The sequence below is a fragment of the Anolis sagrei genome, chromosome 3, assembly GCF_037176765.1.
Source record: "Anolis sagrei isolate rAnoSag1 chromosome 3, rAnoSag1.mat, whole genome shotgun sequence".
Classification (NCBI taxonomy): Eukaryota; Metazoa; Chordata; class Lepidosauria; order Squamata; family Dactyloidae; genus Anolis; species Anolis sagrei.
Window position 1 is genome coordinate 267,836,646 of NC_090023.1, and position 12,671 is coordinate 267,849,316.

At 46.5% G+C, this 12,671-nt stretch overlaps 1 protein-coding gene across 6 annotated transcripts in view; it reads left to right on the forward strand.

Moving 5' to 3' along the window:
* Positions 1-11,394: 11,394 nt before the first annotated feature.
* RUBCN (rubicon autophagy regulator) overlaps positions 11,395-12,671 on the forward strand; it is an 89,763-nt gene continuing 88,486 nt past the window's right edge. For all 6 annotated transcript variants that reach the window (XM_067466118.1, XM_060767292.2, XM_067466120.1 and 3 more), the window contains exon 1: positions 11,395-11,498. In XM_067466118.1, coding sequence (XP_067322219.1) covers positions 11,488-11,498 — 11 coding nt within the window. In that variant the 5' untranslated portion in view covers positions 11,395-11,487. The remainder of the gene's footprint in view (positions 11,499-12,671) is intronic.

Consider the following 12,671-nt stretch of genomic DNA (forward strand, 5'->3'; position numbering starts at 1 on the left):
GTGCGCACGCGCGCCGGTTGTGGCCTCGAGCCGGCAGGGGAGGCAACGCCTCCTGCGCGTGCGCCGGCCCCGCGAAGAGGGGACGGGCGAGGAGCTTGTTGCTTAGGGCTACTGCGCGTGCGCGTCTTACACCGGCCTCCTTGGCCTTCAAAGGAGCTCAGCTCCCCCTGCTGGCCAGGAGGAGTATTGCAGCGTCCTGCAATCACTTAAAGGCATGTCTTCTATCTATCTCTCTATCTCTCTACTTATCTCTCTACTTATCTACCTATCTCTCTACCTATCTACCTATCTCTCTCTCTATCTACCTATCTCTCTCTCTATCTACCTACCTACCTATCTCTCTACCTATCTATCTACCTACCTCTCTACCTATCTCTCTACCTACCTATCTATCTACCTATCTCTCTATCTCTCCATCTATCTATCTGCGTTGTTCATTCGTTCAGTTGTTTCTGACTCTTCCTGACCTCATGCACCAGCCCTATCTATCTATCTATCTATCTATCTAGCTCTCTACCTATCTATCTCTCTACCTAATCTACCTACCTACTTACCTATCTATCTACCTACCTCTCTACCTACCTACCTACCTACCTATCTACCTATCTCTCTATCTCTCCATCTATCTGCGTTGTTCATTCGTTCAGTTGTTTCTGACTCTTCCTGACCTCACGCACCAGCCCTATCTATCTATCTATCTATCTAGCTCTCTACCTATCTATCTCTCTACCTACCTATCTACCTACCTACCTACCTACCTACTTACCTATCTATCTACCTACCTCTCTACCTATCTCTCTACCTACCTACCTACCTATCTATCTACCTATCTCTCTATCTCTCCATCTATCTATCTGCGTTGTTCATTCGTTCAGTTGTTTCTGACTCTTCCTGACCTCATGCACCAGCCCTATCTATCTATCTATCTATCTATCTACCTATCTATCTCTCTACCTACCTATCTACCTACCTACCTACTTACCTATCTATCTACCTACCTCTCTACCTATCTCTCTACCTACCTACCTACCTACCTACCTACCTACCTACCTATCTATCTACCTATCTCTCTATCTCTCCATCTATCTGTGTTGTTCATTCGTTCAGTTGTTTCTGACTCTTCCTGACCTCATGGACCAGCCCTATCTATCTATCTATCTATCTATCTTAATAAAATACAGATATGGACCAGCCCTATCTATCTATCTATCTATCTATCTATATTAATAAAATACAGATATGGACCAGCCCTATCTATCTATCTATATTAATAAAATACAGATATGAACTTACTTACTTCTTACTTACTTAGGCGATCCCTCGTTGGACGAGTAAGATGGTCTTCCATCATGGGTTTCCTTGTGGGTCCGCATGTGGCTGTGGAGCCCTATTCTTGCTCTGCATCTTCTTCCGCAGTGAGGGCATTGGTTTCCAGGTGGAAGGCGGTCCCGGTCGGGGTTGGCTTGACGCGCCTTCCTCCTGGCACGTTTCTCTCTTTCACCCTCCACTCGTGCCTCCTCGAATTCTGCAGCACTGCTGGCCACAGCTGACTTCCAGCTGGAGCGCTCAAGGGCCAAGGCTTCCCAGTTCTCAGTGTCTATGCCAGAGTTTTTAAGGTTGGCTTTGAGCCCATCTTTAAATCTCTTTTCCTGTCCACCAACATTCCGTTTTCCGTTCTTGAGTTCGGAGTAGAGCAACTGCTTTGGGAGACGGTGGTCAGGCATCCGGACAACGTGGCCGGTCCAGCGGAGTTGATGTTGGAGGACCATTGCTTCAATGCTGGTGGTCTTTGCTTCCTCCAGCACGCTGACGTTTGTCCGCTTGTCTTCCCAGGAGATTTGCAGGATTTTCCGGAGGCAGCGCTGATGGAATCGTTCCAGGAGCTGCATGTGACGTCTGTAGACAGTCCACGTCTCACAGGCATATAGCAGGGTTGGGAGGACAATAGCTTTATAGACAAGCACCTTGGTCTCCCTACGGATGTCCCGGTCCTCAAACACTCTCTGCTTCATTCTGGAAAATGCTGCACTGGCAGAGCTCAGGCGGTGTTGTATTTCGGCGTCGATGTTGACTTTGGTGGAGAGGTGGCTGCCAAGGTAGCGGAAATGGTCCACATTTTCTAATGTTACGCCATTAAGCTGTATCTCTGGCATTGGAGAGGGGGCGGCTGGTGACTGCTGGAACAGCACTTTGGTTTTCTCGATGTTCAGTGACAGGCCAAGCTTTGTGTATGCTTCTGCAAAGGTGTTGAGAGTGGCTTGTAGATCTTTTTCTGTATGCGCACAGACAACATTGTCATCAGCATACTGGAGTTCTATAACAGATGTTGTTGTGACCTTGGTTTTGGCTTTCAGTCTGCTGAGGTTAAATAGCTTGCCGTCTGTCCGATAGATGATTTCCACTCCGGTGGGAAGCTTCCCATCAACAAGGTGTAGTATCATGGCGATGAAGATGGAGAATAAAGTTGGGGCAATAACACATCCCTGTTTGACACCCGATTCCACCTTAAATGGGTCACTTTGGGAGCCATTGCTATCCAAGACTGTTGCCATCATGTCATCGTGGAGGAGCCGCAGGATGTTCACAAATTTGCTTGGGCACCCGTTTTTGTGGAGGATGGTCCAGAGAGCGCTGCGATTCACTGTGTCGAATGCCTTTGCAAGGTCGATGAATGCCATGTACAGAGGTTGGTTTTGTTCCCTGCATTTTTCTTGGAGTTGTCGTGCAGTGAAGATCATGTCCACAGTTCCTCTGGAGGGGCGGAAGCCGTTCTGGGATTCTGGGAGGGTGTCTTCTGAGAGGGGCAGAAGGCGGTTTGCAAGGATTCTTGCGAGGATTTTCCCAGCGGAGGTTAGAAGGGAGATACCTCGATAGTTTCCGCAGTCTGTTCTTTCCCCTTTTTTGAAGAGGGTGATGATGGTGGCATCCTTGAAGTCTGCTGGGATTTTCTCGGTCACCCACACTTTTTCTATGAGCTGGTGGAGTTGGTGTGTCAGCGCAGGTCCTCCCTCTTTAAAGATTTCAGCAGGGATCCCATCCGGTCCGCTGGCTTTGTTGTTCTTTTGTTGGCTGATGGCATTGCTGACTTCTTCCAAACTAGGCAGTGCTGCAAGCTCATCCCTGGTTTGTTGTTGCGGGATTTGTGAGAGGACCTCTTCGGCCACACTGGAGCTGCGGTTTAGGAGGCTTTGGTAGTGTTCTTTCCAACGTAGTGCAATTGACTTTTGGTCCTTCAGGAGTTTGGTTCCGTCTGATGAGCGTAGAGGCTGTATGCCATGGTTTCTTGGCCCATAGATGACCTTTGTGGCTTTGAAAAATCCTTGAGCATTATGGGTATCTGCCAGGTGTTGGATTTCTTCAGCCTTCTTTGTCCACCAGATGTTCTTGAGTTCTCTTGTCCTTCTTTGGACCTCAGCTTTTGCACTGGCGTAGATCTTTTTCTTAGCAGCACAGTTGATGTCTCTCTGCCATGTTTGGAAGGCTTTCCTTTTCTTGTCGATTAGCTGTTGGATCTCGATGTCATTTTCGTCAAACCAGTCTTGATGTTTCTTGGCTTGGTATCCAATAGATTCTTCGCAGGCTTGGATGATGGAGGTCTTCAGTTTGTTCCAGTGTTCCTCAACATTTTCGGGGTGTACTGTGGGTAGATGGTCCTTGAGTGCTGTTTGGAGATGGGCTCGCCTGGAGGGCTCTTGAAGGGCTTGGGTGTTCATTTTGCGCCTTGTCTTTCTTCCTTGGAGTCTGCGCTTGGGGGCAATCTTGATAGCCATCGTGGATCGGATTAGCCTGTGGTCGGTCCAGCAGTCGTCAGCACCTGTCATGGCTCTTGTGAGGAGTACGTCACGGCGGTCTCTGGCACGTGTGATTACATAGTCTAAGAGGTGCCAATGCTTTGACCGTGGGTGCTTCCATGATGTCTTGAACTTGTTTTTCTGGCGGAAGAGCGTGTTGGTGATGACAAGGTTGTGCTCCGCACATTTGGTGAGAAGCAGGATGCCATTCGAGTTGCTGTTTCCAACCCCGTCTTTTCCTATGGTGCCTGGCCACAGGTCGAAGTCTCGCCCGACTCTTGCATTGAAGTCCCCCAGGAGAATGATTTTGTCCTCCTTAGGTATCCCCGATAGGACGTTGTCCAGCTGACAGTAGAATTTCTCCTTGATGTCTTCATCAGCGTCTAGTGTTGGTGCATAGGCACTTATGATGGTTGCCCGTTGGTTTTTGGCAAGATCAATTCGGAGGGTTGAGAGTCGTTCGTTGATGCCAGTGGGTGCTTCGGAGAGATGTTTCACCAGATCATTCCTGATGGCAAAGCCAACTCCGTGCAGTCTTTGGTCTTCTTCGGGCAGTCCCTTCCAGAAGAAGGTGTAGCCTCCTTTTTCTTCCTTCAGCTGTCCCTCTCCTGCTCTCCGGGTCTCCTGAAGGGCTGCTATGTCGATGTTGAAGCGTCCCAGCTCCCTTGCGATGATGGCAGTTCTGCGTTCGGGGCGTTCACTGTCACTGTTGTCCATCAGAGTCCGTACGTTCCACGTACCGAAGTTCATTTTCCTTTTTTGGCCGCAGGGTGGTGACCCCACTGGACGCGGCAGTCCAGTCAGGGATAAGTGAGGCAGACTATGTTTAGGGCACCTTTTCTAGCCCCCTCCCCGTGTGGGGTGAGCAGAGTGGGTCCTAAAAAGGGCTGCTCAGTCGCGGATACAGCTGCCGAACTACTCAACTGCCTCGGACCTTGAGGTAGAGCGACTGAGTCCGTACCCACCGCCCATGTGCCAGTCTGTGACTAGGGGCTTCCAGATTTCACAGTCCTGCCCCCGTCGCCACTCGCTGATCGCCATGGGACTTTGGTTGCTTGGTTTTTATTTTCTTTGGAAGACGCCTGTGCGTGGGTTTTTTTAATGTGTGGAGGTCAGTGCACAACTGAACAACACACAGTCTTCACAGATGAGGTTCCACTGGTGATGTAGTTTAACACAATGACCGTGGCTTCTCAGTCTGTTGCAGCCTTCTTCCGCCTTCGCAGCCGTTGTAACATGTGCCATGTTATCCTCCGCCTGCTCCGCCGTTGAGGTCTTTGGGTCTTCGGACTGTGCTTGGTCTGGGACCTCCCCCGCGGCCACTCCTGGGAGTGCACGACTCCAGTTGTTGTGCCCACAGGTTCATCGGAACACGCAAGCCCCCTCACCACGACAAGGTGACAGTCCATCGAGGGGGGCAGATATGAACAAGCCCTATCTATCTATCTATCTATCTGTCTATCTAATTAATAAAATACCGATATGGACCAGCCCTATCTATCTATCTATATTAATAAAATACAGATATGGACCACCCCTATCTATCTATATTAATAAAATACAGATATGAACAAGCCCTATCTATCTGTCTATCTAATTAATAAAATACAGACATGGACCAGCCCTATCTATCTATCTATATTAATAAAATACAGATATGGACCAGCCCTATCTATCTATCTATATTAATAAAATACAGATATGAACAAGCCCTATCTATCTATCTATCTATCTATCTATCTATCTGTCTATCTAATTAATAAAATACCGATATGGACCAGCCCTATCTATCTATATTAATAAAATACAGATATGAACAAGCCCTATCTATCTGTCTATCTAATTAATAAAATACAGACATGGACCAGCCCTATCTATCTATCTATATTAATAAAATACAGACATGGACCAGCCCTATCTATCTATCTATATTAATAAAATACAGATATGGACCAGCCCTATCTATCTATTCTATTCTATCTATATTAATAAAAATTTAATGTTTGTTTGTAGAATTAACAGAACTCAAAAACCACTAGACGAATTGATACCAAATTTTGACACAAGACACCTAACAACCCAATGTATGTCCTTCACTCAAAAAAATTGATTTTGTCATTTGGGAGTTGAATTTCCTGGGATTTATAGTTCACCTACAATCAAAGAGCATTCTGAACCCCACCAATTATGGAATTTAACCAAACTTGGCACACAGTTCTCCCATGACCAACAGAAAATACTGGAAGGGTTTGGTGGGCAGTGTCCTTTGGTTTTGGAGTTGTAGTTCACCTACATTCAGAGATCACTGTGCACTCAAACAATGATGGATCTGGACCAAACTCTACACATAGACTCAATATGCCCAAATGTGAACACTGGTGGAGTTTCAAGAAAAGAGATTCTTGACATTTGGGAGTTGTAGTTGCTGGGATTTATAGTTCACCTACAATCACAGAGCATTCTGAACCCCACCAACGATAGAATTGGGCCAAACCTCCCACACAGAACCCCCATGACCACCAGAGTGGGCCACAGCAACGCGTGGCAGGGGACGACTAGTCTATCTAAATACGAGAGGTATTTTTTAAGTAAGGTCCGTTTTGTCATAGACACTAGTAGTTCATGCGCATACCACAACGAACACGTGCGTTGTGTACCGGCATGCATTGGGAACAACTGTGCTCAGTTTCTGCTCTGTAGCTCACCTGTATGGTTCTGTTCTGTGCTTTAAAAATGTTTAAGACTATCAACTCACCCGCCGCATGTGAGGTTCGCTCAGTGATACGGTTTTTGTCAGCAAGGAACCTGCCTGCTGCCGAAATTCATCGACAGATTTGTGAAGTGTACGGTGATACTGTTATGAGTGAAAGCAAAGTGCGTAAGTGGGTACGACAATCCAAAGATGGCCGTGACAACGTCCATGATGAGGACCGCTCTGGTCGCCCTTCTTTGATTACAGACGATTTGGTGGCTTCAGTTGAAGCGAGGATTCGTGAGAACAGGTGCTTCACAATAACAGGTCTCTCAAACGAATTTCCTGACGTGTCAAGATCAGTGCTTTACAACATTGTTTCTGAACACCTAAGTTTAGGAAACTGTGCTCCTGTTGGGTCCCGAAACTCCTAACAGAGGACCACAAAAACCAAAGATTTGCGTGTACAATCAAATCAAATCGTCTGTAATCAAAGAAGGGCGACTGGAGTGGTCCTCATCATGGACTCGAGAGGGGCCAGGTTATTGTCATGCAATCAGTCTTTGTTTAAAACCTTAAGTCAATAGGAATTTTCCTTGCGAAATGGACTACCCAAGGCTGATGTCATGCTGGAGGTCATGAAAAGGTGGCTTCCCATATTTCATATACAGGCACATACACAGGGGTCAGGGGAGATACATAAGGAATATTAACGCTTAAGGGAATTTCATATACACCGATCCCACCCACCAGAGTCCAGATTAATAAGTTCATTAGCACAAAACCATGCCATCCCTCAATCATGAAAAAGGAGCTCATAGGGCTTGGGGAAAAGTTCCATAAAGTTTTCAAAAGATCTTTAAAGTTTGGGAAAGTTGTTCAAAGTTGTAGAAATCCAGAAAAGGCAAGTGGGAAAAGGTGTCCCAGTGTCCACAGAGTCCTTATGGCCATCCATCAACGCTGAAGATCGAGATCCATGGCGAGAACTACAGATCCCTCCACACCAAGGACCAAGGCGGTCCGCCGACATCTTAGGGATCCCATGGGTTGACCACGACAGTTTCCCAGGAGCAGCAGGCTCCTTGGACATCCACAAAATGGTGGCAGGGAGGCAACATCTTTGGAAAAACAGCTGGACTCCAGGTTGGGGTTTCAGAGGCAAAAAAGGTTATTCCTGGGGCGGAAAGGGCAGTGGAGCGAAACCGAGATAGCCATTAGACTTAGAATTCTCCCAGGAGAAGATTGGCACAATTTCCGGAGTGATCCATTGACTCGTGGATACGGGCACCCGAGGGGTTTCCGTATCCGTGGTTTAAGGGAATGCAGTTTAGGCCTCCCCGGGATGCGAAAATCGCATCCCAGGAGGGCCGACCGCCATCTGCAGCCTGGGAGAAGAAAGGTCTATCAAGAGAAAAGTGTGAGGTAGTAAAGGGACACAAAGTAACACTATGAAGAGGAGATAAGTTACAATTAACTAATACTTTTTATTGGGGGATTAGTTACAATGTTAGGAAGGTGAAAAGGCAAAGAAATAAAGAGGCTCCTGAGTTGCAGCTGCTGCTGTGGCCACGTCCATGCGGTTGGCCCAAGCGGGGCAATGGAGAACTGGGGAACTCCCTGCTGCAGGTCAGATCAGCTTGAAGGCAGGGAGTTCCGTGTTCAGCCTCACTAAGAGGAGGAAAGGGTTGGTTGACTTCCCATCTTCTGCTTTGTGGGATCTATTTTCTACTCTTCTGTCGTCTTTTGTGTTTCATCCCATTCTTCTTCGTAAGCTAAGAGATATTTACCCTTCTCCTAATAAGATTATATTAATATTTCCATTTTATCTTGTTCCATAAACTTAATAAATTCCAATCTGTTGTTAAATATCTAAGTTGTTGTGTTAGGCTACCCATACTTCTGACTTCCAGCATCTTTATTAACCATTCTTTTAGATTCGGGGTTTCTTTCCCCCTCCAATATCGGGTGTGCACTATTCTAGCCGCGGTTATGATGTAATTAAATTTTATTTATTTATTTTTATTTATTTGTCGTGTCAGGACAACCAGTCAAATTATATCACATTTCTAACAGAACAAAGCAAACAAACAGACAAAATACAAAATTTGTGAGTTTGGTAGTTGATTAGATGTACTTTGACCAGTATCTGGCCACTTGGAGTGCTTCTGGTGTTACCGCAAGAACACCATTGTGCATGTGGCAGGGCTCAGGTTGCATTGCAGCAGGTGGTCAGTGGTTTGCTCTTCTCCACACTCACATGTCATGGATTCAACTTTGTGGCCCATTTCTTGATGTTGGCTCTGCATCTCGTGGTGCCAGAGTGCAGTCTGTTCAGCGCCTTTCAAGTCGCCCAGTCTTCTGTGTGCCCAGGGGGGAGTCTCTCATTTGGTATCAGCCATTGGTTGAGGTTCTGGGTTTGAGCCTGCCACTTTTGGACTCTCGCTTGCTGGGGTGTTCCAGCGAGTGTCTCTGTAGATCTAAGAAAACTATGTCTTGATTTAAGTCGTTGACGTGCTGGCTGATACCCAAACAAGGGATGAGCTGGAGATGTCTCAGCCTTGGTCCTTTCACTATTGGCTGCCACTTCCCGGTGGATGTCAGGTGGTGCAATACCAGCTAAGCAGTGTAATTTCTCCAGCGGTGTGGGGCGCAGACACCCTGTTGACGTGCTGGCTGATACCCATGTAATTAAATATTATATCCTTATTTCTATCTAAATTAAAGTCTATAATTCCCTATAGGAAATACTCTGGTTTTAACTGAAAATGTATTGTAATCGAAATTACAATGGAACAATGGCTTCAAACTACAAGAGAGGAGATTCCATCTGAACATGAGGAAGAACTTCCTGACTGTGAGAGCCGTTCAGCAGTGGAACTCTCTGCCCCGGAGTGTGGTGGAGGCTCCTTCTTTGGAAGCTTTTAAACAGAGGCTGGATGGCCATCTGTCAGGGGTGCTTTGAATGCAATATTCCTGCTTCTTGGCAGAATGGAGTTGGACTGGATGGCCCATGAGGTCTCTTCCAACTCTTTGATTCTATGATTCTATACACAATAGTAGGGCAACTTTGATCCTCTTATCATAGCTGCCACTTTTGGACTCTCGCTTGCTGAGGTGTTCCAGCGAGTGTCTCTGTAGATCTTAGAAAACTGTTTCTAGATTTAAGTCGTTGACGTGCTGGCTGATACCCATGTAATTAAATATTATATCCTTATTTCTATCTAAATTAAAGTCTATAATTCCCTATAGGAAATACTCTGGTTTTAACAGAACATGTATTGTAATTGTAATTTTATTATTATTATTATATATTATTCAATAGAAATAAAATATGTTTTAATATAAAGGTAATTGAGTCATACGTGTGATCAAGATATAAAGAAGGCGATTAAACTAAAATGGAATAGCTTTAGAATAACTTGACTGTCATGCTGTTTAATATCTACATGAAGCCGCTGGGTGAGATCATCCGGAGTTTCGGGGTGCGGTGTCATTTGTACGCAGATGATGTCCAACTCTGTCACTCCTTTCCACCTGTCACTAAGGAGGCTGTCGAGGTCCTGAACCGGTGCTTGGCCGCTGTGACGGTCTGGATGAGGGCGAACAAATTGAAATTGAATCCAGGCAAGACAGAGGTACTCCTGGTCAGTCGTAAGGCCGAACAGGGCATAGGGTTACAGCCTGTGTTGGATGGGGCCGCACTCCCCCTGAAGACGCAGGTTCGCAGCTTGGGAGTGATCCTGGACTCATCCGCTGAGCCTGGAAACCCAGGTCTTGGTGGTGGTCAGGGGAGCTTTTGCACAATTAAAACTTGTGCGCCAGCTGCGCCCATACCTTGGGAAGTCTGACTTGGCCACGGTGGTCCACGCTTTGGTTACATCCCGTTTAGACTACTGCAACGCTCTCTACGTGGGGTTACCTCTGAAGACTGCTTGGAAGCCTCAACTAGTCCAACGCTCGGCAGCCATGATTTTAACAGGAGCGGAGAGCAGGGAGCATACAACCCCCCTGTTGTGCCAACTCCACTGGCTACCGGACTGAATTCAAAGTGCTGGCGTTGGCCTTTAAAGCCCTAAACAGTTCCGGCCCAAGCTACCTATCTGACCGCATCTCTGCCTATGAACCCACCAGGACTTTGAGATCTTCCGGGGAGGCCCTGCTCTCGATCCCGCCTGCTTCTCAAGCTCGGCTGGCGGGGACGAGAGATAGGGCCTTCTCGGTGGTGGCTCCTTGGCTGTGGAACGCCCTTCCTACGGACATTAGACTAGCACCATCTCTAATGGTATTCCGCAAAAAAGTGAAGACCTGGCTGTTTGAGCAGGCGTTCGAATAATTAGTGCAATGATTGGTTAATGAACACTGGAATGGAACAATGGATGACGAATCTGGAACATGTTTTTGATGAATGGGTATTGTAGTAACTGTTTATTAATTGTGTTAGGTTGTTAACTGTTTCTATACTGCAGCACTGAATTTTTGCTGTTCGTATTTGTTGTGAACCGCTGTGAGTCGCCTTCGGGCTGAGAACAGCGGTATATAAGTAAGGTAAATAAATACAGGGTTAGTCAAAATGAATAGGCCAATTCGGGTACAATTAATTTTCTTATTGTCCTATTCATTTTGACTAACCCTGTACATAAATAAAGGAGGGAGGAGAGCGCCTTCATGTGCGCATGCGTGGAGCGCCTAGAGTCAGAGTTGAAGTTCCGACCTAAAGCATGTGGGCGTGTGATTGAAAAAAAAGACGGAACTTTCGTTTGCGCATGCGTTGCGATTGAGAATCCCGGTTGGTAGTGGCGCATGCGCGTTTGGGAGGGATAGGGACGTTCTGTGGGAGGGAGGGAGGGAGGGAGGAGCGCGCCTTCGCGTGCGCATGCGTGGAGCGCGCGCAGTCAGAGTTCCGGAGTTGGCCGGCAGGGCGGGGCGCATGCGCACTGAGGGGGATGTAGTTGTGGAGAAGGAGGCGGTGGCTCCTGAGGGCGCTTTGGGCCTCCTCCGCCTGGGATGGAAGCCGGGTGAGAAGGAGGAGGGGGATTATTATCTGTTTATATGAATATTATAGATTTATATTGTGAATTATCGAGGAGGGGGCAACTTAGGGAACTCAGGAATTACTATTATAGTGTTTGTGTATATATATGTGTGTGTGTGTGTGTGTATATATGTGTGTGTGTGTTTATATTCTGAGGGAAGAATTATTATTATTACATTTATTATATTTATATTCTAAGGGAATGAGATCAAAGAAGTAGCAACTTAAGGGACTGAGGAATTATTATATATATATATATATTATAGAATATATATTGATATTATATATTATTTTCTGTAGGAATGGAATTGAGGAGGCAGTAACTTAGGGGACTGGGAAATTATTACAATATTAGGTTCTTGTAGGTTTTTTCGGGCTATATGGCCATGTTCTAGAGGCATTCTCTCCTGACATTTCGCCTGCATCTATGGCAAGCATCCTCAGAGGTAGTGAGGTCTGTTGGAATTAGGACAATGGGTTTATATATCTGTGGAATGACTGGGGTGGGGCAAAGAGCTCTTCTCTGCTGAAGCTAGGTGTGAATGTTTCAGCTGACCACCTTCATTAGCATTTGAAGGCCTGGCTGAGCCTGGGAAAATGTTCTGTTGAGAGGTGTTAAGATGTGCCTGGTTGTATCCAGGCCAATGGAGACTCCACCTCAGACATCAGAAGAGCTGCAAGACCAAGAACAAGCCACAAGAGTCAAGACGAAGATCCACCCAGAGGAAAAGGGTTCCTGCCATACATCAAGGGAACCACTGACCGCATAGGGAAGCTGATGAGGAAACACAACATACAGACTATCTACAGACCCATCAAGAAAATCCAACCAATGCTCCGTTCAGCAAAGGACAAGAGGGATCCTCTCACCTCTGCAGGAGTCTACCGTGTACCATGCAGCTGTGGACAAGTCTACATAGGGACCACCAAATGCAGCATTGCCCAAACACAAATCAAGGAACATGAAAGGCACTGCAGACTACTTCAACCAGAGAAGTCAGCCAGAGCAGAGCACCTGATGAACCAACCTGGACACAGCATATTATTTGAGAACATGCTGGACCACTCCAACAACCACCATGTCGGACTACACAGAGAAGCCATTGAAATCCACAAGCATGTGGACAATTTCAACAGAAAGGAAGAAACCATGAAA